Source organism: Macaca nemestrina, chromosome 5, assembly GCF_043159975.1.
Source record: "Macaca nemestrina isolate mMacNem1 chromosome 5, mMacNem.hap1, whole genome shotgun sequence".
Taxonomy (NCBI): Eukaryota; Metazoa; Chordata; class Mammalia; order Primates; family Cercopithecidae; genus Macaca; species Macaca nemestrina.
In genome coordinates, this window is record NC_092129.1 from 74,082,520 (window position 1) to 74,109,979 (window position 27,460).

Genomic DNA, 27,460 nt, shown 5'->3' on the forward strand with positions numbered 1-27,460 from the left:
CTAAATATTTGTGATTGCTTCAGTTTAAGTGGGAACTTGGGAAGTTTCTTTGAAACACTTTGCAGATTATTTTGAGTAGTATCCATGTTGAAAATAGCAGGAATAGAATCTTAGTTTAGGGAGGTTCAGATTCATACAATGTTAAATACTTTCTGAGATGCCTTTTACAATACCAAATGATCATCCAGCCTGCTTTTTTTTTTTTCCCCCAAAAATTGTCTTTTTATTTTAAAAGATTTCAGTTAAAAATTGACAAAATGATTTGCAGTTATAACCAATAGGAAATCTAAACATTTGAAAAAGAACTGGAATGTATATACACACCTTTTTTCTTCACACCTTAGCTCGTTTATCAGAATTAGCTAATTTTCCGAATATTTGTTTCTCAGACCAATGCAAAGTTTTGAACCATTTTTGTTTCTATTAAACTCTTCCTGTCAGGCCTACTCTTCACCCCACCTGCGCCAATGGCTGCTTATTCCAGTATCTTCACTTAGTAAATATTTTACTTTATACTGTGTATCAGGCCTAATTTTAGGAACTGGAATTATAGCAGTGAGATAAATAGACAAAAATTCTTCCTCTTGTAGAGTGTAGCGCAGAGGTCAGCAACCTACTATCCATGGTCCAAATCCTGTTGGTAGCCTGTTCTGTAAAGTTTTATTGAAACACAGCCATGCTCACTTGTTTACCTATTTTATATTACTTTTTTTTTTTTTTTGCAATAACAGTTCAACACTTGCAGCAGAGAACACATGGCCCATAAAGCCTCAAATGCTATAAAGTTTACTAGCGCATGTTTCACACATTATCTGTGAAGAAAACAGATAAACAAAATAGATAAATAATATAGTACTTTAGTGTCAGTAAGTTCAAAGAAAAAAAATCAGGGAAGGGAGATGGGCAATGTGGGCGTGGAGGTGTTGCAGTTTTTATGTGCTTGTAGAAGATCTAATGGAGAATGAGATATTTGAAAGTGTGAGGCATGCAGCCATCTGGGGAAAGAGCATTCTACACGGAGGGAACAGCAAGTGCCATGTTTGTATTCAAAAATAAGGAGACCAGTATAGCTTGTGCAGAGTGAGTGAGGAAGGAGTAGTAGGAGATCAAGGCAGATAGGTACAGAGGGGCAAAGTCATATAAATCTTACTTACCTTACTTGATCTTTACCTTGAATGAGATGGAGAAGCATGAGAGAGGAACCATTAGAGCTTCTTTGTTCTCTTTTTGCATAGCTGTGTTTTCAGAAGGATTTCATTGTATTGGATTAATACTCTTCTAGTTGGTCTTCCTTTGTTGTATTTTGTGATTAAAAAATTGAATATGGTTAGTTCCTCTTATATCAGCCAGCCATTGAGATATACGTGTCTATTATATCCCTTCTAAGTGTTTTCTTTAGATGAAATATTTTAGTGTCTTTCCTTTGTGTCTCAAGTGTCATGGCTTTTTGAACTCCATAGTATCCTAATCAGATTATTCTGGGCAGAAGTCTAGAGTGGCACCTACAGTTTTGGATATATCTTAAAGATGTGCCAAGGTAGATGAAGAATTTAGATGTGAAATAAATGAATACAAAGAAGAAAATGAAAAGTTGCACCTATCCAAAGGAAATCAATTTCAAATATTTTGTTTAGAGTGGGAAACTGTGAAAAGCTCAGAACCTGTTAAAGAGACGGTCCAGACAACTCAGAGCCCAACTCCAGTTGAAAAGGAGACAGTGGTCACAACCCAGGCAGAGGTTTTCCCTCCTCCTGTTGCTATGTTGCAGGTTAGTGTTGAAGTGGGTCTGTTTTTTTTTTTTTTCCTTAATGTGTTCTTTTACATTTCTGTTTTTAATCATGTATTTACTTTATCAAACCGGAATGAAAATCTCCATATCAGAATAAATGGTTGTCAGTAGTTTTAGGGAAAAGAATATTTCTTTTAAATCTCTTGGAAAAAAAAAAAAAAAAGTCTGCTAATGCTGTGGTATCATTGTGCTAAACACATTAAAATAAAGATAAATATGGAAATATTGTTTCTGAGAACTCACAGGATTTTTTTAGATTCATGTTTTTCTGAGGAGTCAGATTGATAGAACAGTAAGTTATTTTAATGAGTTTAATCAAATACTTTTTGAAAAATTATTTTTAGAAATGATGTCATTCGTATTTAAATATGTTTATTGAACACATATTTATTGAGTACTGGCTCTGTGACACTCACTCTTCTAGGTATCAGTGAAAAACCCCCACAAATCTCTGCCCTTTTGGAGCTTTTATTCTCAATAGTGGTGACAGAAAATGTAAAATAAATATGATTATGAGATCCTATGGAAGGAAAAAGGTAGCATAAGGCTGATCTATTTTAAATAGAATGGTGAGGATAGACCTAATTGAGAATGAGAAATTTGAGCAATGACTTAAAAGCACTAAGGGAATTAACCATGTGGATATCTGATGAAGAGCATTCTGTTCAGAGGCAACAACCAGTGCAAAGGTCCCACACCAGGAATATGTTGGTGTGGTCCAGGAGTGTTAAGTGGGCTAGAATAAAGCCAGTGAAAGGCAAGTTAGTTGAAGATAAATCTTTCTAAGGACTTTGGCTTTCACTTGGAATGAGATGAGGATGGTGGGTCTTTACATGTGACAAAAAGAGAGAGATGAGGAGCCATTCGAGGATTCTGAGCAGAGGAGTGACTTGATCTGGCTTACAGTTTTAAAGAATTGCACCAGTTACTACTTTGAGACTAGGCTGTAGTGAGCTTTGAGTAGGGAGACCAGTTAAAAGACAGTTGTAGCAATCCAGATGAGAGCTGGTGATGGCTCAGAATAGACTTCTGGAGTGTCTGTTGCACTGGAGGTAATGAGAAAATAGTGGAGGTAATGAGAAATGGTCAGATACTAGGTGTATTTTGAAGGTGTTGTAACTAACAGGACTTTTCCTAGTGTGATTGGATTTGGGATTATTATGAGCAAAAGCAGAGGCAAGGTTTTTAGTCCAAGAAATTGGAAAGATAGAGTTACCATTAACTGAGACTGGGAAAGACTGTGAGAAGAGTTCTTCTGGGAAGGATGACTGGAAAATCAGTTGTTTCATACGTGTTAGGTAGAAGTATCTTTTTGTCAGCACACTTGGGATGTTGAACAGACACTTGATGTAACGTGAAATTTAGAAGAGAGCTAAAGCTGTGGTGCAGATGAATACTTGCGACTTGTACCTAGAGTGAGTAAAAGGTACTTATGCTAGGATTAGAAAATAAATTTATGAGAAATTTAAGCCATTCTAAAGCTGTTATTGACATGCTTCCTAATGGTGGTTAGGTTGCATAGCATAGGTGTTACTAAGTGGGAGATGGCAATTTAAAATGGAGCATAATACTCAGTTTCGAACTAGGTGACCATTGGTTTACATCACTTGAATGAAAGATCAAATTCATAATCTCCAAGTAAAAACTATCTGTTGAATAACATGGCCTTGTTTTTACCCTAAGTCGGTTCACTTGCAAGTATACAAAAAGGGGGCATAAAACCCTTTTTAATAGTGTTTGTTACCATCCTGAAAGAGAAATAGAATAATTTGCCTTTAGTTGTTCCAAGATGCAGGTGAATAAACTGATGACTGAACTTTTTTGTCTGTCCACAAAAGATTCCAGTGGCGCCAGCCGTGCCTACAGTTAGTTTAGTCCCACCAGCATTTCCTGTGTCGATGCCGGTTCCTCCTCCTGGATTTAGTCCGATTCCTCCACCTCCTTTTTTACGAGCAAGTTTTAACCCTTCACAACCACCACCTGGTAAGGAATTTTTGTTTTAATATTTGAACTCTATTTAGATTATCCTTTAAGTTGTTGTTCTTTCAGATTTAAATACCATAGAGCAGTGGTTCTGAGACCTTAGCATGCATAGGCTTGTTACAGCGCAGATTGCTGGACCCAGCCTCCACTGTTTTTGCTTTACTCGGTTTGTGATAGGGGCCAGAGAGTTTTCTTTTCTAACTTGTTCTCAGAATGCAGATTGGTGGGAAAAGAAGCACTGGCACAGAAAAATAGAATTTCTTTAGAATAATTGAAAACCATGGCCAGGCATGGTGGCTCACATCTGTAATCCCAGCACTTAGGGAGGCCAAAGTGGGCAGATGACTTGAGGTCAGGAGTTTGAGACCAGCCTCACCAACATGGTGAAATCCCATCTGTACTAAAAATACAAAAATTAGCCAGGCGTGGTGGCTCAGGTCTGTAATTTCAGCTACTCGGGAGTCTGAGGCAGGAGAATGGTTTGAACCTGGTAGGCAGAGGTTGCAGTGAGCCAAGATCACACCACTGCGCTCCAGCCTGGGTAACAGAGCAATACTTTGTCTCAAAAAGAAAAAAAGGCCAAAAAAAAAAAAAAAAAAAAGAATTACTACTCTTAATGTAAAATTTCTGTTGCAGTTTTTATATGAAGTTCTCTAATAATTATCAGCATTTCATCAGAAAATTTGCGTTGTCCCTCCTAAGAATCAGTAGGCTCCATTTAGACATTAGAAATTATATTTAAAAGGCTAATTGAATTTGTAATACTTCATTTTGACCTAATAAATTATTTTTATTCTTTAAATATGGAAGACTTCACAAATTTGTGTGTTATCTTGCACAAGAGCCATGCTGATCTCTGTATCATCCCAATTTTAGGGTATGTGCTGCCAAAGCAAGTACTGACCTAATAAATTACTGATAAACCAAAAAAAAGTTTATTGAATTAGATTTTCCAGGTATAGATTACTTAAACACAACTAAATATATAGTTTAAGATAGAGGTTTTAGGCTGGGCATGGTAGCTCACACCTGTAATCCCAGCACCATGGGAGGTTGAGGTGAGAGGATTGCTTGGGTGCGGGAGTTCAAGACCAGCCCAGGCAAAGTGACACCCTGTCTGTACAAAAAATAAGAAAGTAGCCAGGCGAGGTGGTACACACCTATAGTCCCAGTTACTCAGGAGGCTTGAGCCCAGGAGGTGGAGGCCACAATGAACTGTGTTCGCACCACTACACTGCAGCCTGGGTGACAGAGTGAGACCCTGTCTCAAAAAAAAAAAAAAGAAAGCTTTTATTATTAGACCATGGGAGATTAGGTTAGAAGAATGATGGAGAGATACTTGTGAACTCCTGGAAGCAAGAGATCCTCCCAAAGTGCTGGGATTACATGTATGAGCCACCGTGCCCAGCCTAAAAGCTCCACCTTAAACAATGTAAGCAGTTATATGTATTTACTTTATGAGATACCCGTTTAAGTTACAGTTTTTACCTAGAAACTCTAATTCAGGAATTTTGTTATCAAGTTTATTGGGTCAAAACAATATATATATTGTTTTTCCAAATTAAAATGTATTTGAATTCATTAATTATTTGCATATTATAAGAGAAGAAATACAGTATGTTGACTTCTGTAACTTAAGTTCTTAGATGTTGGGTAGAGTTTTTAGCAAGACTAAAAAATAAATTTGTTGTCTGAGAATGGTTGTAATTTATAGGTCATGTAATTGTAAATGTTTTAAATTACAGTTTAACGTGTAATAGGAAATTGATACAGATTTTAATAACTTTATTTTAAATATTGAAAAGTTTAATTTTCTCTATTTGTGATTTCAAAATTAAATATTTCAGAATTTTTTAAGTTATTATTTCAAAAATCATAACCATATAGGCTTTATAAAGTCGTTCCTTATTAATTTGTTGAAAAATCATGTATTTTTATTCTTTTCTTGCTTTTAGCCACTTTTTTAAATGTACAAAAGGTATATCTTATTAAAAATATTAAATATGTGTATCATATAATTTACCACAAAACTTAGTTACAATCAGGATTGTGAGAAGAGGAACAAACCTTGAATATCAAAGTAGATTTTATAGTTTAAAATTATTTTAGTCATTATTTTCTAGTTGAATGTAATGGTAGCTTTGTATTTCAAAAAGTGCAAAGAAGCAGATTTACAGTGTGATATTTAAAATGATTAAAAAGCTGAGCGCCATGGTGTGTGCCTCTGGTCCCAGCTACTCGGGAGGCTGAAGTAGCAGGATGGTTTAAGCCAGGAGTTTGAGACCAGCCTGGGAAACATAGACTCGGTATCTAAAATTAATAATGTAATTGAAATCATTAAAAAGTCAATATTAAATAGAAGATTTGCTTCAATGCTTAAAACATAATATGTGTTATCCAAAGAAACAGAAACATTTTGATCTAGTGAGTAAACACGCGTATCAAATAAATAAAATGGCATATATAAACAGTTTACCTGGCTCCTATTAATCTTTGATTTTACAGCACCATAGAGCATGCTACAGGACTTGAATGGGTAAATAAATAGAATGTTCTCATAAATCAGGATCTCTTTGCTTTACCTAATTAGGGATCAAATAAGGCAGCATATATAAAAGCCATTTTTAAAATAGAAAAAAAATATATAAATATGAGGTTGTAGTCCATTTTAAGAATATGAAGTTTCGTTTGTAGCTATTTGAATCTTTGATTTAAAGTAAGTAATTTTTCTTGTGCTATTTTTTGGGTTCTTTTTTTTCCATGTAGGTTTCATGCCGCCTCCAGTTCCCCCACCTGTTGTGCCACCCCCTGCAATTCCACCAGTAGTACCGACATGTAAGTTTTCTACTTTTAGAGTTTTCTTTACTCATGGTAGTGTTAGTTTCAGTGTGTCAGTTCTCATTCTTGTGAATTACTGTTAATATTTTTATTATGAAAGCTTTAAGACAAATGCATGTTAGATAATTTCTGAAATATTAATGGTAAATGATAGTTCTTATTTAAATTTGCTTGATTGTCTTAAACTGTCTTATGATTGGTTTTATTTTAGTCAAAATTCAGAGAAGGTCCTCTCATCCTATTTGTGTTTTTTGTTTTGCTATGTGTATTAAATGTCTTAATGTTAGTCCAGTCCTGCCCCAGTCCTCCCTTTTTTTTCTCCTTCGGTTTCTTTAGTGTTTATGGGTTAATGGATTTTTTTACTTCTAGTCAGTTGCATTTTTTTTTTTTTTTGAAGTGCAAATTGTTTCATCTTTGGATGGTGGGAGACCTGTGTTGCCTCCCTGTCACATTAGTTTTGAGAGCTACTTAGCTTTTTGGCCCAGTATATCCCAGACAAATCTTGTGTTTTCCTCCCTCCAATCTGAGAGTCGGCCATTTTTCCTATTGGGGTACGTACGGTATCTAGAGAATTCACTCTGGGTACTAGAGTCTCATTTTGCTCTTGGGTTTTCATTGAATCTAGGAACTTTTAGTGGACAGAACTAGAAAATGTGCATTTTGAACAGAAGAAAATGAATAAGTACTATTAACAAATTAGCTACTTTGATTTTTATATTTGCCTGTGTTCTCATATACTGAAAACAGTAACATGATTGCTTTTCATTATTGTACAATACAGACATACACATAGTAGTTTGAAAGTAGTGTTACTGCCAACAAGGCTGCTGGATGAAACTAAGATTTTTCTCCCACTTTTTTTTATCCCAAAGGTGTATAACATAACTAGGGGTACATGTGCATGTATCTATAAATATTTGTTTGTTACGTGAGTAACCTATATAACAAACCTGTACATGTACCCCTGAACCTAAAAGTTTAATAAAAAAATGTATAATCAAATTACTGTTTATCAGGGTTAACTGAAATAAATCTTTTCATTTGTAGTTGTGGTGCCAGTTTCATATGTGATTTTTTTTTTTTTTTTTTTTTTTTTTTTTTTTTTACATTTTTATGGGATATACACTCTAGCCTACTTGGTTTTGATATCTGTATTTTCTTTACTAGAGTAGACATTTCAAAAGTAATGCAACACAACAGTAAATACAGACATTTATTCATTTCCTTTTTCCTGTCATTGGACGTTACAGAAATGCTTAATATACCCTTTTAATAATTTTTTCATTCTAGTCTACTCTTTTTGTACATTAATTCTCCAAGCTTCTAAAAAACCTTTAGTAATTTAGGGAAGTCTACCTCAAAAATTAGACTTGAAGAGTGTATGTGATATATAAAGATTTTAACTTTTGATTATCTAATTCATTTTCCTTGTATTCTTAAATTTTGTCTCCCTTTCAGTGTTTACATAGCTTTAAAATTTGGCCGGGCATGGTGGCTCACGCCTGTAATCTCAGTACCTTGGGAGGCCAAGGTGGGTCAGAATTGTTTTAAGAAAACCTAGAAGTAGGAATTAGTGGCCGGGCGTGGTGGCTCAAGCCTGTAATCCCAGCACTTTGGGAGGCCTAGGGAGGTAGATCACCTGAGATCAGGAGTTCAAGACCAACCTGGCCATCATGGTGAAACCCTGTCTCCACTAAAAATACAAAAATTAGCCGGGTGTGGTGGCTCACGCCTGTAATCCCAGCTACTCGGGAGGCTGAGGCAGGAGAATCACTTGCTGAGATCACGCTACTGCACTCTAACCTGGCCAACCCAGCGAGACTCCATCTCAAAAAAAAAGATAGGTTTAAAAGTGTTTCTTTTTGTTATTGTTGGTTCATTAGGAAGAATTGTTTATTCTTTCTGAAAATTAGACAAAGTGTTGAGAAGTCATTTCTGAATTCACTATTCACAGAGGGTAACGAGAGCCCACCTCCCAATTTTTTCCTAGTTCACTAATTTTGGAAAATATGCAGTCAATTAATGGAAAAAGAGAAATAGTTGTGTGCCAGATGCTATCCCAGTTGCCTTTGCTGTCTCATTTAATTCTCTTAATTCTCATACATGACCACAGATGGTTTTATTTTTGTAGCTCTTGTATGCTAACAGTTTTTCCCGGGTAATCTAGAGTTACATATGAAGATAAAACATTTCCTAAGTTCTACAAGTATGATTTTACAGTGTTCTAAGTGACATAAATTGTACTAAAAATTTTAATTGTGTAATTATTTTATATTCCTCTGGTTGTGGTTTTTAATATGTGTGACAAATGCCCTTAGGGATATCTCTACCCATTCTTTAAGATGGAAAGTTTATAGCTTCATATTTGTAGTCCACCTTATGTATTCTCATCTGATGAGTTTCTACCTTCATTTGATAAAAGGTAATGTTAAATGAATGTTAGGACCTTAGTACATTGTAATTGCAGGGGGATTGGGCAGATTTTCATACTCATACATTTCAGTCTGCACTAGTCAGTTCTGTATGTTTAGACATTCACTTATCTGGCATTCCTAGAAAATTATTAATTTTTTTGTTACTAGAATTTACTTTTTTTTGAGTGCTGGTCTTAACATTTTTGGTGAAATATTTCTGAAAATTGTTAGTTTTCCCTATTTTTGGATAAAGCTTTCTAAATGTAATTTAGCCTCTTCATGATGACTCATTTTGTCATTTGAGCATTGGTTATTATATATAGTGTGCTTAGTAATACAGAGATGCCATTATAAATTAAATACTCAAACTGCCAGAAAACTTAGCACGTGAATTGACTCATTAAATCTGAAATATGTTTTTCTCCTCTTTAAACAGCTTTAGTGCAGCCGTCATTATCCATGACCCCGGAAACTGTGAAAGATGTTGGGTTTGGTAGCCTTGTTATACCGGGTGGCTCTGTTGCCAGCAATCTTGCTACTTCCGCTCTGCCAGCTGGAAATGTTTTTAATGCTCCAACTAAACAGGCAGAGCCTGAAGAAAAAGTACCTCATCTGATAGACCACCAGATTTCTTCTGGTGAAAACACCAGATCAGGTAAATAATAATAAAATTTAAAAAAAATTAAGTCTAAGCTAGGTTGCCCCTCTGTATTTGTTGTTTAATTCTGGGGTAGCATGCATTTGTAACCACTTCAATCTACAAATGCTGAAATATTGCACTTTTTAAAAAAGAGATCACTATGTGCTAAAATTTCTATTTGAAAAAAGTGGCCTTCTGTTCAGGATAATCTGGATTTCAGTTCCATTAAGACCCTCACACCACCACCCCTTTTTTTTGTCTTATTGGAACTACTTCAATGTGTTGTCAAAATAATATTACACAAAATCTGTATACTTACCGGAAGATAAAAATGAACAAGTATTGGGTGTAAATAACTTCTACCAGGAACTTACTTCTAATAGGTATTATCCAGCTAGCTCTAGAAGATAAATATGGTGTTTGAAAGCAGTAAGTCCTTTTTCTGTAGTCTCACTGTTGGTACATTAAGAATTATGGTTTAGAGGCACTTGACCTTGATGCCTGTTTGAGTCTCTTCCAAGTGTGCTTTCCTTTCTTTTCTTTCCTGTCCTAAAGCCTTTTAAATCTCCACTTGTGTTCTTAAAAAAAAAAAAAAAAAAAGAATTATGGTTTAGAAAGGTTTTTATTAAAGGTGGAAAATCAGTATAATACCTGACATTTTTGTTTAACTTAAAAAGATTTCATGTAGTAGCTAATGTACCTTGATTACTGGGGGATACAAGTAGCTGATTAAGCTAAAATTATTGGAAACTTTTGACTGTTATTTTGAGTTTTCTCTTTTCTTTTTTTTTAGTGATTCCAAATGATATTTCAAGTAATGCTGCAATTTTAGGAGGACAGCCACCAAATGTGACAAGCAATTCTGGAATTCTGGGAGTCCAAAGACCAAATGTATCAAGTAATTCTGAAATTCTTGGGGTCCGGCCATCTAATGTTTCCAGTAGTTCTGGGATTATTGGAGCCCAACCACCAAATATTCTAAATAACTCTGGAATATTGGGAATACAGCCACCCAGTGTGTCAAGTGGTTCTGGACTTTTGGGAGTGCTACCCCCAAATATACCTAACAATTCCGGACTTGTAGGAGTACAGCCACCAAATGTTCCAAATACTTCTGGACTTCTGGGAACACAGCCACCAGCTGGACCTCAAAACTTACCCCCTTTAAGTATCCCTAATCAAAGGATGCCCACAATGCCAATGTTAGACATTCGTCCAGGACTAATACCACAGGCACCTGGGCCAAGATTCCCTTTAATACAGCCTGGAATTCCACCCCAGCGGGGAATCCCACCCCCATCGGTACTTGATTCAGCTCTTCATCCACCACCCCGTGGACCTTTTCCTCCAGGAGATATTTTTAGTCAGCCAGAAAGACCTTTTTTAGCTCCTGGAAGACAAAGCATAGACAATGTTGCTAACCCAGAAAAAAGGATACCACTTGGGAATGATAACATTCAACAGGAAGGAGATAGAGATTACCGGTTTCCTCCTATAGAAACCAGGGAAAGCATTAGTAGACCTCCCCCTGTGGATGTTAGAGATGTGGTTGGGCGGCCTATAGATCCAAGAGAAGGTCCTGGACGGCCTCCACTAGATGGTAGGGATCATTTTGGAAGACCTCCTGTAGATATAAGAGAGAATCTTGTGAGGCCAGGTATAGATCATCTTGGTCGAAGAGACCACTTTGGCTTTAATCCTGAGAAGCCCTGGGGGCATAGAGGAGATTTTGATGAGAGAGAGCATCGGGTTCTACCGGTCTATGGTGGTCCAAAAGGCTTACATGAAGAAAGAGGTAGATTTCGGTCTGGAAACTATCGATTTGATCCTAGAAGTGGTCCTTGGAACCGAGGATTTGGACAAGAAGTTCACAGAGATTTTGATGACCGCAGAAGACCCTGGGAGAGGCAAAGGGACAGGGATGACAGAGATTTTGATTTCTGCAGAGAAATGAACGGAAATCGTCTTGGACGAGACAGAATTCAAAACACTTGGGTTCCCCCTCCTCATGCTCGGGTTTTTGATTATTTTGAAGGGGCCACTTCTCAACGAAAAGGTGATAATGTGCCTCAGGTTAATGGTGAAAATACAGAGAGACATGCTCAGCCACCACCTATACCAGTACAGAATGATCCTGAACTTTATGAAAAACTGACATCTTCAAATGAAATAAACAAGGAGAAGAGTGACACAGTTGCTGATATAGAAAGTGAACCAGTGGTAGAAAGCACAGAAACTGAGGGGACATAATCATCACTCAGTAGGTAAAAGATACCTTTTGTAAAGTTGTCATCTCTCTGTAATAGATAATGGCTGACTGGACCATAGTTGTTCACTTTTGTCTGCCAGAATTAAGTTAATCTGATGTTCATGTTCACCTTTCTCTTAAAATAATTGTACAACTGACTTGTATAGACATTGTTCTTAATATGAACATGGTAGGTAAACTTTTTTTTTTATTTTTCTGATAAAATATAAATGTTGGCCCCAGATTCTTTTAACGTCAAGGAAATGAATAACAGCTTGTCAGAGACTTCCTATGGAAGAAAGAATTTTTTAGATAACTATCATTAGGTTGGATATGGTAATAGATATATTTCAGAATAGCAAGTCGTGGTATATCTTATCCATATCTTTAGGCTGCTGCAGAATTTTAAGGTTATAGATAAAGCTGTGATATTTTATGCAAAGACTGGCTCTAGGTATTTGAGGAGCACAATACAGAGATTTTAAAAAGTGATTTTGTAAAATCTACACTATGGTCTCTGTTTCTCCAAAGTAAGTGTTTGTGATTTGTTCCTCATACTGCAGTGAGTAAAAAAGACACAAGAAAACAACAACGTAAATATTAAAGTACGTTTCAATGTTGGGTGAATTTTGTTTTTAGATGCCAATAAAACTTATTTGTTTGATAACAGTGTTCTAGGAATTGTATTTTTTTAACCTATAAATTCTTAAAACCTTGAATTATTACTAGCATGTGCTTATATTTTGCAAAAGCTTTCTATCGTAACAACAATGAAGAACTATGTGGTGGAAAAAGCATGTACTTTGATATAAAAATCATGCAGCCTCCTCAGTATGTGTATGATACCTGTGTATGTTTATTGTGGAAGTCGTGTAGCTTTTTTCTGTTTCTCTGTATGTCCGTCTTCATGCACATACAGAGAAAATAGAAAGTTGAAAAAGTTTAGATAATAAAATATTCTTTAAAATCTGGTAGAAAATTGGAGAATGTGGGTAATTAACATGGGTTATAGTTAAAGCTCTTAGTCTTGATGAAGGTAAAATAAGAGATATTATAAAGAGATACATTGGTAGTTTGGCAGTTCTATTTTTAATACAGATAAGCAGGAAGCCAGTTTTAGCATGGAGCCAAATTTCACATAAATGCTTGCATTGCTTTGTTTCACACTATATTTGCTATTCTGCATAGGTAGTACTGACACTAAAGTACTCACTGGTCACGTGCCTGGAGTTAATTTCTTAATTACACAAAATGTGTAGTGGTGCTGGTGGACTTAAAGACATTAGTATGTATACCAGGAACAAAATACCCATTATATGTTTTGTAGGACTCTGGATAACACTGTAGCCTCCAAGGTAAACTGAGTAGGAAAAAATTGGGGGTTGGCTTCCTGTTTGTTTTTGCTTTTAATTTTTATTTGCTGTTTGTTCTCGTTTAGGTTTTACTTACATACACAGATATAACACCATTGGTGTTTTTTAGTTTCTAATGGAAGGCTTTTATTTGGTTCTATGAATAGTCATTTTGTTTCCAGTGCCTTCCCAGCAATTCATCATTTGCTCTGTTTATCCAAAATTTCTAAGCAAAGATAGCTCCAAGAAATGATAGAATACACCAGACATTTAAAATTGGATTGGTCTTGCCTAGCTCTGATGACCTAGAGAGCTATAAAAACTTTAAGGTTCCTGGCCAAAAATAAAAGACGACTTACAAGTTCTGAACAGAGATAGTACAGTATTTAGTTATTTAGAAAAGTAAAGAGTAAAAATATTTAAATGGTATTTATTTCCAAGGTAATTCAGTTCAGTCAACAATTTGAGTTGGTTTCAGCTCTTTTTTTCCTTAGGGTAATGAGGAAAAACTTTTACATGGATGCAAAGTTTTAATGTTCAGGAAATATTGGCTTTGCCCTTAAGGAAATTGTATTGGCTGAGATTTCTCTCAAACTAGTTTAGTTGTGTTTACCATTACTAAAATTAAGTGACAGTCACTTGGATTAAGTAGCAATAAAAAGCATAAGACTTTCTAGTGATTTTTGATGCCAAGCTTTTTATCACTGTTGGGACTTTATGTGTGTACTTAAAAAAAAATGTGCAAGCATTGCACTGGTTTAAAGATTCTAGTGGTGAAAGTTACCTAACCAGTTATCCTTACCGTATCTAGAAACCAATCTTGGAAATGTGTGATGACACTCTTTTAAAATAGTTGAAAGAAGTTATCATGTGCTTGTTCTTATGTCCTTGTTTTTTGTTGTATAGAATTTAAGTGAAAGGAGATTATCTTCATTCAGAATTTTCAAAACTCATAATTGCATTTGCCATTTTTTAAATGATGGGGAGAAAAGTTAATTATCTTACTTTGATACGTTTGGCATAGGACCTATCACATTTTTTATGCTTTTGGTCACAATTCTGTCACTAGAATACTAGCAATTAGAAATGTGCAAGGAGTAACCTAACCACTTTAATACATTGGTTTGAAGTGTTGCAAGCAGTGATAACTAGACACCAAATCACGTAGTGTTTTAATTTGTGACATGTTAGTGATATGCCTTTCTGCAGTATTAGCAAACAGAACCCCTGATTTTTACATTTTTGTCTGTATTTAAACATTTCATTAAACATTAACTTGTGTTCTTAGCATAAATGCATACACTGATAGAAACTTACTTTGCATCATATTATAGGTAGAATGTTCCTTTATTTTAATTTTACTTCAATAAAGGGTAGACAAATAATTTGAAAGTATCGGAAGATGAAAATACTAGAAGTGTGAAATTATTTAAAACTCTGGAAGTAACTCCATATAGTATTTAATTGATAAAAATGCATTCATTATTTAAGCTATTGCATTCTTACCAGAGCAGTTCCTTTTGTCCTGAGAGTTTAGTTGCTTCATTAAATTTATTTGCCATTTTTCACTCATGAAATATTATAGTTTAAGGAGCCACACATTTAGGGTTGTTTGGGGGTTAGGGGATGTTTTGTAAATTTAAAAAGGAGAAGTCATCTTTTTAATTTGGAAAAGTACTTTTTAAATAAACACTGTATTTCGTGGGATATAAGGTGCCATTGATTGTAAGAAACACCATTCAGAAGTAGACAGTATTTCTAATATGACATGCTAGTGATTATAGATACATTCCTAATTCAGAGATAAATGTGAAGTTTCTTAGTATCAAATAAATACAGTATTATTGAAATGGACTTTCAGTTTAGTGAGAGTATATGAACATTACTGTTACTCAGTTAATTTGAATAAATTTTCTACCAGTCTAAACTTTTTTTTTTTTTTTTTTTTGAGATGGAGTCTCGCTCTGTCACCCAGGCTGGAGCGCAGTGCTGTGATGTCCGCTTACTGTAAGCTCTGCCTCCCGGGTTCTGGCCATTCTCCTGCCTCAGCCTTCCAAGTAGCTGGGACTACAGGCACCTGCCACCATGCCCCGGCTAATTTTTTTTGTATTTTTAGTAGAGACGGAGTTCACCATGTTGGTCAGGATGGTCTCGGTCTCCTGACCTCGTGATCCACCCGCCTCGGTCTCCCAAAGTGCTGGGATTACAGGTGTGAGCTACCGCACCCAGCCCAGTCTAAACTTCGATACACACACACACACACACACACACACACACACACACACACACACCTCACCCCAAGTGATTTAGAGAATATTTTGTTTTTCCTCACTATTATATCTTTTATATATATATATAAGCTTTCTGTTCTTTATATATATATATATAAGCTATCTAACATAAGCTTATATATATATATATATAAGCTATCTAACATAAATATATATCCAACATAATATATATTTGTTAGATGGGCACAACCTGTAATGAACAAGAAGATTCTAATATTAAAACTTCGTTATACCTTATGTGCCTTCATCATCATTACTTTATTGGGTGCTATATTAATAAAATACTTGGCTTTTAACTTACAAAGAAAACTTTTAACATATTTCTCTTTAAAAATATCTTACTTACATAATATATAGAAAGGCAAGTATCTTTATATTCATTTTTAAGTTAGGCAAAATAAAGGTCTAAATTATTTGAAGTGGTCATACTATGGTGTGGCACAGAATTATAAATCTTTAATATTGTTCATGCTGTCGTTTTATATATGATATCTTTTAAACTGACAAATTGTAGACACTGAAAATTTGTTACATCTGAAGAAAAATATTAGTATAATTTTTAATGGAAGGTTTAAAAAAGAGAGATGTCTTGATATCCAGCGAAACTTTCTAAAACTAGAACATTTTAAAATTAAGAACCCAGATTGTTTTCTTTTGGTGGAAAGGCGTACTTTAAATACGGGCACATAAATATTGAAAGCAATTTGAGATGTCCTCTCTCTGTGGTCCTCAGGCAGGAAATATATAACAGAATCACCTGTGGAGCTCTCTGAAAATATTTTGGTGGGGGGATGGGGAGTAGAGGATGATCACCACAGACTTACTAATTCAGGATCTCCTGAGGGTGATAAATATATATATATATATATAAAATAAATGCATACACGCACCTTCCTATGTATATATGGTTTTTTAAATCCCCACATGCCACCATTTTAGATATATTAAAATATATACGTCTTTATTATACTGTGCACTTGAGATTCTTAACATTTTTTAAAATCCAGATATTTTAGTTACATGAAAGTATATTTAGTGTTTCAACAAAGCATACAGTTAACTGGCAGTTGGTGTTGGAGGATGAATCAAAAGTAGAGAAGTCAGTTATCACAGCTTAAATTTAAGCATTAATCTAAAGATGAGTTATAGCAAGAAAGGGATGGAAGGAAGCATATGAGATGGTTTTGTAGGGAAGTATTTTTTGTTATGCAAGTGAAACTTTTTAATGGAATACCTCAAGGAAAATTTACTTGATACATGTAATTAAATGTTTTGATTATAGAAAGAATCTCTTTGGAACAATATTTTAAGTGTTCAGGGTCTAGAAGTAATGTTATTAGTAAGACTACTTAGATGTGCATGTCAAAACTAACGCAAATCAGTGATTTATTTGGGCATGAGCTTTGCTTAGGCATTTTTCATCCCCTCCACTTAAGTTCCTCCTTTTTCATCAGGCTCTTTTGCTCCCATATATACACTTAGAATGACTCGGGCTTCTTCTTGTCAAGTTCATTCACAATACAGAACAAATATTCTAATTAATTTGTAAAATATATATTGTATATCAAGGGATGGAATTGTGCTAATGGGCTAATTTCATATTGTATGGAAGACGTTAGACGCTTCAGTTATTGAGAGTGTTTTTGCATGGAGCTCAATAGATAGTTCAAGTATATTGTATTTGAACAGCAGTGGTGGAAATACAGCACCTGGTCGTCCTGTGTTGTTTGTTCCCTACCCTCTCCCGCCACTTCCATCCCCACCCCTGTGGGCAGCTATCATTGTTTTGTTTTATTTTTCTGCCTTTCTCAGAATTAGCCTCCAAATCCTTCTCATAGAGCACTCCAGGCTCCTTTTTGACCCCATCATTCCAGGCAAGGACTATCAATTGGATTTGTTGTTTGCATTGAAAGTCATTTGCTGCCCCTTCACTCAGTGATTATTTCTGACATCATTTCTAGCATTTAATTACCTCAAGTCTATGAAATAAGCTTTCTGTTCTGTAAATGACCAGCTGAGGAAGAAAACTAAGAGGAATGGAAAGACTTAACATTATTGGAACACTTTTTAAAATAGCACAAATTTTATTGCCCTTGGGTTTTTAAAACTGCCTTTAACAACAGCTAGATGTCTGGCTTTGGACAAGTTACTGAGCCTCTAAACATGATTTCTTATTAGCTAATTCATTATTAAAGATAATATTAGCTAATACTAAATGCACACATGCTATGTGACAGGAACTGAAATAATTGTATTACCTGCACAATATGATCCTTATGACAATCCTGTAAGGTAGTTATTACTTCACTGTTTTTCTGAAAAGAAATCCAAGTCACAGATTTAAGTTACTTTGCAGACTCACAGTTTTTAAGTATTGTAGTGAAGATTTAAACACTGTGTACCAGATTCAAAAATTAGTGTGTACCATCTGATAAAGTGCCTGACGTGATAGAGGCTCACCAGATATTAGGCAGTGTATATGCAGAAAAACATAACCCAACCAGCTGTATGTTTACAACCACAATTAACCACCAAATTGTTTTCATTGTTACAAACATAGATGGGGCTATCTCCTTTTCCTATAGCTAATTACTTAAGTTTGATTTCTTAGATCTCCCTTCTTTCTTTTTCATTTTTCTTTTTCTGTTTCTTTTTTGTTTTCTTTCTTGAGATGGGATCTCGCTCTGTCATCCAGGCTGGAGTGCAGTGGTGCAATCATCGCTCACTGCAGCCTTGAACTCTTCTGCAGCCTTGAACTCTTCCCAGGCTCAAGTGATCCCTTCTGCCTCTGCCTCTGCCTCCGCCTCCCAACATGCTGGGATTATAGGCATGAGCCCCTATAGGCACCTGGTCCTTATTTTCATGATAGTTTTGTTTTTTTTTCCCCTTAAAGTTATACCATGGCATAATATTTTTAAATTTCTTAATAACTGGCTATTTTGGAGGCAGGCATTTATGTTAAGATTTCTTTTTGAATACACTTTTTTCCTGCAAATTAAATAAAATTTAACACTCATATCTTTTAAAATGCTTGGTAAAGCAGAGCCAGTGATTGCTTACAAATCTGTATTTTAGGATTTGGTTTTGGCAGCTTCTTTCCAAAATTTAACATTTATACACTGTATGTATAACTGAAACTTAGTACCATTTTCTTGTGCATAAAACTCCTATTTTAGGAATATTCCATGGCTTGAATTAAACAAAATGTGTCATTTTTACACATAGTAAGCATTTAGTGTTAGTGTTTATTCACCACTTACATTCATATGAAGAGTTTAGAAACTAGTCTTTGTCTTTGGTGGCAGTGGATAATTTACAGTTCTTTTACCTTATTAGAATATATAACCTGATTTTGTTTTATTTTTTTTTCAAGTCTTCTATTCAAGTCACTAAACTTTATCTTCATACAAGGTTTAATCCACAGCATGTCATGATGCTGGCCTTTGATAACTTTTTTCAAGAGTCCTTGGACAGATGACTCTTGACCATTGTGGCCATATTCTTACCTAATCCCCACATTGGAGAATGTGTTTATCAAGTTTATGAGTTATATTTCCACTAATCTTCGTAAAAGTAATTATCTTGCTTATTACATGAAATAAATGTTCTTACACATGAACAAGCATTTTTTAATAACGAGTCTTTATTACTGAACTAAGTTTATACGTTAGCAAGGGTTTCAGTAAAATTTATTGAATATTTTAATTACAGCCCTCTGTTTTCATACATTTTGGCTAGCGAAATAGTCTGTTACCATAGGTTTAATGCACTCTCTACAAGGAGAGAGGGTTTTGAGGGTGGAGAGACTTGAACCTGTAATGTGGCAAGCATTCTATAAAATATATTTCAGAAATACCCTATTTGGTAGGCTTTGTTATCTTTTCTTTACAAGTAAAGAGGCGAATTCAAAAGATGCCTATGGTTGGTTACACAGCTTTTGATTTGCATAGGTATTTGAACCCAGGTTTTGCTGACTTCAGTGCTTTACCGTAAAAGATGCTTTTTTAGAATGGTAGATTTTAAGAGATGGTGTGTGTAATTAGTTTCCTGGGCCTCTTCCAACAACATAGAAAAAACTGGGTAACTTAACACAACATTTATTCTCTCACAATTCCAGAGGCCAGAAGTCCAAAATAAAGGTGCCAGCAGGGTGATGCTCTATGAAGGCTCTAGAGGAGAATCCTTCCTTCCTTCTTCCAGACTTGGGGCATTTCTCAGCAATCCTTGGTGTTCTTGGCTTGTAGATGCATCACTCCAGTATCTGCCTCCATCACCCTGCAGCTGCCTTTCCTCGTATGTTTTTGCTTCATCTTACCTCTGTGCATGTCTGTGTTCGAGTGTTCCTTTGCTTATGAGGACATCAGTTATATTCGTTTAGGAGCCTACCCTATTCCAATGTGGTCTCATCTTAATTACATCTACCATGACCTTATTTCCAAATAAGGTTACATTTTCAGACATGGTAGTTAAGATTTTAACAGATATTTTGGGGGTGAGAGGACACAATTCAGTTGATAACAGCCTGTGACAAAATTGGGTAAATTGACAAACATCTTAAACACACAACACAGTGGAAGAGGCAGGCACACTGTAGAGTGATGAAATGCATCTTTCTAGAAATTCCATTTTAAAATTATTTTGTGTTACGAAATTTAAATACCTAATACATATATTACCATTAAACAGGATAGTCAGCACTACCTAATTTTTTAGCTGAATTTGTAATGTCCATACGTCTATGTTTCTTTAGTAATACTTGAACTAAAGGAATTTGCAAAGAAAACCCAATAATATTAGTATTACATAAAAAAACTAGTTACTGTGGATTTTTCTTCCATCCAGAAATAATACTGACTTTTAAAGGTGGAGTTTTTAGACTTCAGTAAACATAGCTACCCTGAAAATGTGCAGTAAGTTGTATCTTTTCACTTCTGTATGTCAGTGCTTTGAAAGAATGGGCAATGTTAGCAGTTTGTTTTGTCTGCTTATTAAAATTTTCTCCCTAGTGTGATGTGGCTATCATTTTGCCATTTCAGTGTCATATTAGAAATGGTTGTTTTATTTACCAAATAAATTAACCAATTTGTTCAATATTTTATATATTAGAAGGTTAATACTTTTTTACATTTTCTCACAGTTTATCTAGCAAAATTCATTTGATTAAGTAAAAAACAGCTTTGGGTCTGACTGAAATCCAACTTATGTAAGTATATAGGTCCTTACTAAGTAGGTGCCTTTTAACAAGGACCCCATAAGGTGTTTTTTTTTTTTTTTTTTTTGTTTTGTTTTTTTTTTGAGATGGTCTCGCTCCGTCACCCAGGCTGGAGTGCAGTGGTGCGATCTCGGTTCACTGCAGCCTCCGCCTCCTGGGTTCAAGCAATTCTGCCTCAGCCTCCTAAGTAGCGGGGACTACAGGCACGCGCCACCATGCCCTGCTAATTTTTGTATTTTTAGTAGAGACGAAGTTTCACCGTATGGCCAGGCTGGTCTCGACCTCCTGACTTTGTGATCCGCCCACCTCAGCCCCTCAAAGTGCTGGGATTATAGGTGTGAGCCACCGCATCCGGCCCCCTATAACTTATATAGAAATCTGAATGGAGGATTCTGTTTTTTGTTTTGTTTTGCTTTGTTTTTGAAGAGCACCAAAGCAATTAAAACACTGCTTGGCACATGGTACTATGTAGGTATTCACTGTTGGCTTTGTCAATAATGGCTATTGGAGACTGGGACATCTAAGTGTTGTAGATTAATTGCAACCAGTTAAGGAATTAGGTATGCAAATTTGAGTATACAACCCAAAGTTTGGGGAAAAATGGAGTTGTATAGTTCTATCTCCAAAGCCTCAACTTTTTGAGCTCTATTTGTGTTTCTGGTCCTTAGTACCAACCTTTCAACACAGCTGTCTAATTCACTAGGCTATTGACCTGCTTCCTGTCATCTCAGGTGGTGGGTCTATCACAGAGAGATGACTGTGATGTAATTTCAGGAAAAATGATTAGAAAGTTTTCCTTCCTTTTGTTAATTGTCTAAATATGTTGAGATAGTAATAATTTACTGGTTAAGAAGTGTAGCTGATTTTCTTTTTTTTTTTTTTTTTGAGACGGAGTTTCGCTCTGTAGCCCAGGCTGGAGTGCAGTGGCCGGATCTCAGCTCACTGCAAGCTCCGCCTCCCGGGTTCACGCCATTCTCCGGCCTCAGCCTCCCGAAGAAGTGTAGCTGATTTTCTTACTCAATTAAGTAGGAAAGTTTTAAGAGTAGATTTTTTCCGTGGGACTTGAAAGAGGCCGATTCTTTTGAAATGGAAAAAAGAGTTAGATACCTTTTTCCCATGAAAATATTCATGATAAAGAAGTTATCACTGAAATAAATTAACCATTTCCTTAAATTGTGTCTGACTCAGTCCCTTGTATGAAACACCATATTTAGACAGTTTTTAAAGGTTGTTATACTTCTCCATATGATACAGAGAATTTGCAAAGCATGTTTAGAGCCATTTTATCCCAAAGTCTGTCAAAATTTGAGACCTTAAAAGAGGTATCTATTTGGGGAGAGAAATGAACTTATTTAACTAGCACTGATAGCAAAATCTGTGCAGTTATGAAATGTAGGGATTCTAGATACGTATATTCTAATACCGGAATCTAGTCATTCGTAATAGACGGTTTAGGAAAACACTAGGGATCTTGGCCCCAGTAGGAACCACAGAGCCCCAACGATGATACTTATCTGTACTTTTAAATGTAAAGCAGTCATTTAATTTCTTGTCAGAGCTTAAAAACATAACAGGTGGACTTTTTTGGGGATAATATTGTTGCCCTCACATTTCACTTAATAGTAAGGGTGTGTGTGTTAATGGATGAAGGAGAAATTCTGATGTAGGGGAGGGTTCATTATAAGTTATGGAAATAAAGACACTAGGTTTTTTGTCCCAACCAACCTCTTTAGCTATGTTAGTATTCTAGTTATCCAATGACTGTAAACAAGAGTATGACCTTAGTATTTTTCTAAGCCAGCAAGCATCAGATGGAAGTGATTTTAAGAGGATATGTAGGAATCGTATTGCCATATCTTGCATAGTCATGATATCTACATTCATATAATTGAATGAGGCTAACACTTTGTAGTTAGTCATTAAGTCCTTTCCGGTATTTTGTGGGTATTTTTGTTTTTGCTTTTCCAGAGGAATACTTTGCCACTTTTCCCTTTGTTCTAAGCAGTTACGATTGCTCTTCATTCCTTTTTGTGGCTTCAAGTGGCTGGTGACCTGGTGGAAAAAGAAAGTAATTATGGAACACTGCCTTTTGTCTAGTTGTTTGTAAAATACCTACCTAGGCACACTGAACAAGAGCATCTATTACAGCTGGGAATGGGTGAGCAGGGTTTTTTGTTTGTTTTTTTTTTTGAGATGGAGTCTCACACTGTTGCCCAGGCTGGAGTGCAGTGGCATGATCTTGGCTCACTGCAACCTCCGCCTCCCAGGTTCAAGAGATTCTCATGCCTCAGCCTCTTGAGTAGCTGGGATTACAAGCATGCACCACCACGCCCAGCTAATTTTTGTATTTTTTGTAGAGACAGAGTTTCAGCATGTTGGCCAGGCTCGTCTCGAACTCCAGACCTCAAGCGATCTGCCTACCTTGGTGTCCCAAAGTGCTGGGATTACAGGTGTGAACCACCATGCCTGGCCTGAGCCAGGTTAATTTTTCATGATAAGGACTTTTAATTGCTCAACGAGTAATCTGACTTTACTTTTGTTTCTCCCTTGGCTATTTACATTTTTAGCTTAACATTTCAAATTAGTTTCTAATATTCTAATACAGCTCATAGTTGGAAATACATGTGTCTGTAGACACATACACATATATGCATGCGTGCATATGCGTGTTCTGTACCTTATCCTTAACCTTCAAGGAAGCCGTGTAGATTTTCTTTTGATCTTTTTTTTATTACGGTGCCTTGAGTATTCTCTCAGGAATTAGACAACTTAAAACCAGTATCATCTTTCTCTACGTAAGTCTCACATCTGTTTACCAAATTCTCAGCATTTAGGTTTTTTTTTTTTAACTTATATATGCATGCATTTTATTCTGAATGTATGCCCGTGTCATAAGTTTTGTTACATCAGTTTTTTCTGGGATGTCTTTTTTTTCTGTGCAACCACGGAACAATTGTGGTTTAGGAATAATTTCCTGCGAGGATCATCTCCATGTAGCTGAGGGATCTTACATACAAATTAATCTGACCGTGAGCTCTGAAAGGACAGTGGCTGGCACATCTTGGGTGTTTCATTCACCCGGGTGTGCTCAGTGACTGGAGAATTTACATCTAAACCCTTGAGTTCAGCGTTATTCCCTGTGTATTTAAACATGTGCAGGAAGAATTAACATTTTTTGGGGGCCACCAGCCCTGTGTCTAGCCCATTGTTTGGCCTGGGCACGCCTACCAACTCCACCCTGTAATGTCAAAATGGTACACATTGTTTCTGTAAAGTGACATCTTTCAGATAACTTGGTAATCTTTTTGTATATGCCTGCCTTTAATGGCCTGGGCGTTTTCACGAGTGTTCTTGAGTGAACATAACAACTTGAACCTCTTGATTTGCATGGTTTTGTGTCATTTTCCGGGTCAAAAGACTATCAAACCATTTTTACTTCAGTCCACTTACAGGGAGAGCAAGAACTAGATCGTTGAAGCCTGATACGTTTTCTCATCAGGAACAACTGAGTCTTCATTAGTATAATGACATCTGGGCGGGGTGGTGGCTCACGCCTGTAATCCCAGGACTTTGGGAGGCTGAAGTGGGCAGATCACTTGAGCTTACGAGTTTGAGACCAGCCTAGACAACATGATGAAACCCCGTCTCTACAAAAAATACAAAAATTAGCCAGTCGTGGTGTGCACCTGTAATCTCAACTACTCGGGAGGCTGAGGTGGGAGGATCACTTAAGCGCAGGAGGTTGAGGTTGCAGTGAGCCATGTTTGTGCACTGTAGCCTAGGCAACAGAGGGAGACCCTGTCTCAATAAATAAAATATAGAATAATGATATCTGTAAATTCTCCAGTAACCAGAGATTAGTACTAAATGTATACTCAATGTAGAGGAGAGTAAGCAAGAGAACCACCTATAATTTTCAAAGCAGTAATACTACTGAGAGCTGGCTAAAAAATACACTAGCCTTCAGTCATTTTTGAGTCATTGATTCATATTCTGATTGATTATAGCCTAACAGTGCTCTTTCAAATTAGTACCCAGTGCTCTTAGTTGCTTGGGTACTGTGGTTCATTTTGGGGATTTGCTTTATCTACTTTGTTTGGACCAGCTGCCAAAAGTTCATTGAGACTGTACAAGGCTTCCGAGAGAGAGCAGATGTACCCATGGCTGAGTGAAAAAGCAGTGGACAGGCATGTGTCCGCTATTGGCCTTCAACCTTTTTGAGTCAATGTTTCAAGCAAGGAGAAACCTTCCTTCTATTGTGCTTTTTTGTGACTTTTTAAAGCTATTTTATGGACTTACTATTGGATATGATGGTTTGTTAACCACTATTCTCAACTCCTTTGTATCATGCTGATGAATGCAAAGTGAAGTACTTTTTTTCAATGAGTCAGTGCGCATGTTCAGGATTGATTCATGGGAATAAAAATAACGTTCCGCTAGTTGTATATTAAGAGTACATATAGGGCATGTTAAACAGAAGGTTTCTTGGGGTGATTTTTTAAAAAACCCAAAATCTTAAAAATCAAGTATTTATCTGGTTGGGGAATTAAGCCCAGGAAAGAAAGTATCCTAGAGAGGATACTCCTACCCATACAGCCTGATGCACACCCTTGGGCCCTCTTTAATATTACGACTTACTGAGTAAATGAGAATGCATAGCACTCTCAGTGCCTTCGTGCCACCCTAATGATTGCTCTACCCTTCTGCTTTCAAAAGACAGTACAATCTGTAATTTACCTCTGTAACAGGACTATTAAGACCCTAACACCTTTGCTTCTGGCTTTCCCAAATCCTTCTGCTCTTAGTTTTCATCTGTAATTAAGAATCTTTCAAGCCCCAAAAGATGGACTCACATACTTCCTTTCCCACAACTTGAACGACAGAAAAAACCCTGAGCCTGGGGAAAGTTAACATTGTAATGTCCATCAGTATTGGAACTTACCTTCTTGTGCTACCACACTCTGGTTTTTGTCTAGATCCTTGAAAATAAAACGTAAAAGGTGCACCAACATTTCTTTCCCTCTCCCAAGAGACAGATATGCTCTATCTTACAGCTGTGGCATATCCATTAATCTATCCCAGAACTCTACTGCTTAGCCAATGTTTTTCACATTTCTCCAGGCAGCCACTGTAAGTCACAGTTTTAGCATTAGATCTGAAACCTATTCTTCATTGCTGATCATGGAGCAATTTACCACATCAAATTGTATGCCTTTATTAATAATCGTTAATGTTAGTTTGCAGTGTCCTTTTAGTTTGTACTGTACAATTTAGTACTTAGGATGATTTGTGAATTGTTACATGTTACTGCCCCTTGATTCACACCACATACCAATACCATTCTTTGTCTTCACTTGCCTTGAGATGCAAAAGTCACATCTTGCACAACTTAATCATTCACATGTTTATGTTCCTGAGTTAGTATTTTTAAAGGAATATAGAAGACATTTATTAGCTCTAAATTTTATAGATGTCATAATGCCCTAATGATATTTTAGCCTTTTCACCTCTGTATAGGGAAAGGAATCCTTAATGGAGATGTTAAATGGAATAACTGCAACTTTTGCCAATTGTTTTAGTTTTGACCTTGTCAAAATTGTTTTAAATCATTGTTAAAAACATACTAATACATGGCCTTTAAACCCAGTTAATTTTTTTCAGATGTTAAAACTTTATTTTTTAAAAAATGTTAAAGGGGCAATTTATTTTTATTGAACTGCTTTGAAAGAAGAAATTTTATAAGGGAACAGAATTGAAGTCAGAAAAGGACTCATATATTTGTGTTATTTTCAAAAGAAAACAAAACTAGTGAGAACCCAGTACAAAGATTGTTTTAGAAAAGCACAAGCATTGTTTACCACCTTAATATATCCAGATTTTTTTTGAAATCAAGTTTTCGTGTTTATGAAATAATGGGCCCAGAGATGAATATCTAATGTGTTCCAAATGTATTAGACTAAAATATCCTGTGAACATGGAAATCAATGCATATGGCCTTTCTGACTTTTTAAAAAATTAGATCCATATTGTTAAGAAATGTTAAAAACAGCCTGGACACTGCGGCTCACGCCTGTAATCCTAACACTTTTGAGAGGCCAAGGCAGGCAGATCATTTGAGGCCAGGAGTTCAAGACCAGGTTAGGCAACATAGTGAGACCCTGTCTACTAAAAGCAACTTTAAAATTAGCCTGGAGTGGTAGTGTGCACCTATAGTACCAGCTGTTTGGGAGGCTGAGGTGGGAGGATTGCTTGAGCACAGGAGTTCAAGGCTGCAGTGACCTGTGATGGCACCACTGGGTTCCAACCTGGGTGACAGAGCAAGACTCTGTCTCAAAACAATGAAATAAAACATAAAAACAGTCTCATAAATATTTTCACTTTGGAACTTGACCCAGTCAGTGAGTTCAAACCTAGTATTTTTAATTAATTGAAGTGTCTAGTGTAATAAAATCTGATTTGCTTAATGTTGGCTCTGAAGTAATTTGACTTAATAACTTGTAACAATAGATACAGAGTTGTTTTTCTGTCTATAGCTTAAGATGTGAGCTGGCTATTGAAAGCCTTAGATTTGCTAACTGTAATTGAATTATTTGTGTCTAGACTGCTCTTTGGCATGTTTCCAAATCATTTTTATTTCCTTTGGGAGAATAGAGACATAACAGCTGTAGAGATGACCACGATTGCTGTGTGAAC

The 27,460-nt window shown here is 36.0% G+C and overlaps 1 protein-coding gene and 1 non-coding gene across 11 annotated transcripts in view; one reads left to right on the forward strand and one right to left on the reverse strand.

The window, feature by feature from the left end:
* LOC105478719 (SR-related CTD associated factor 8) overlaps window positions 1-27,460 on the forward strand; it is a 209,610-nt gene that overhangs the window by 86,246 nt on the left and 95,904 nt on the right. For 5 of the 10 annotated variants that reach the window (XR_985405.2, XR_985407.2, XR_011623479.1 and 2 more), the window contains exons 17-21: window positions 1,635-1,768; window positions 3,628-3,772; window positions 6,539-6,607; window positions 9,461-9,679; window positions 10,458-11,928. Coding sequence is in view for 7 of the 10 variants with exons in the window: in XM_011736296.2 (XP_011734598.1) it covers window positions 1,635-1,768; window positions 3,628-3,772; window positions 6,539-6,607; window positions 9,461-9,679; window positions 10,458-11,914 (2,024 nt within the window). In the remaining 3 variants the exon portion in view is untranslated. Of the gene's footprint in view, window positions 1-1,634; window positions 1,769-3,627; window positions 3,773-6,538; window positions 6,608-9,460; window positions 9,680-10,457; window positions 16,420-27,460 lie in introns of those variants that run through there. The other 5 variants (XM_011736299.3, XM_011736300.3, XM_011736298.3 and 2 more) reach the window with 1 other exon arrangement.
* On the reverse strand, window positions 4,570-4,672 carry LOC112426095 (U6 spliceosomal RNA). Its single transcript, XR_003017368.2, has one exon. It is a non-coding gene; the product is annotated as a U6 spliceosomal RNA (small nuclear RNA).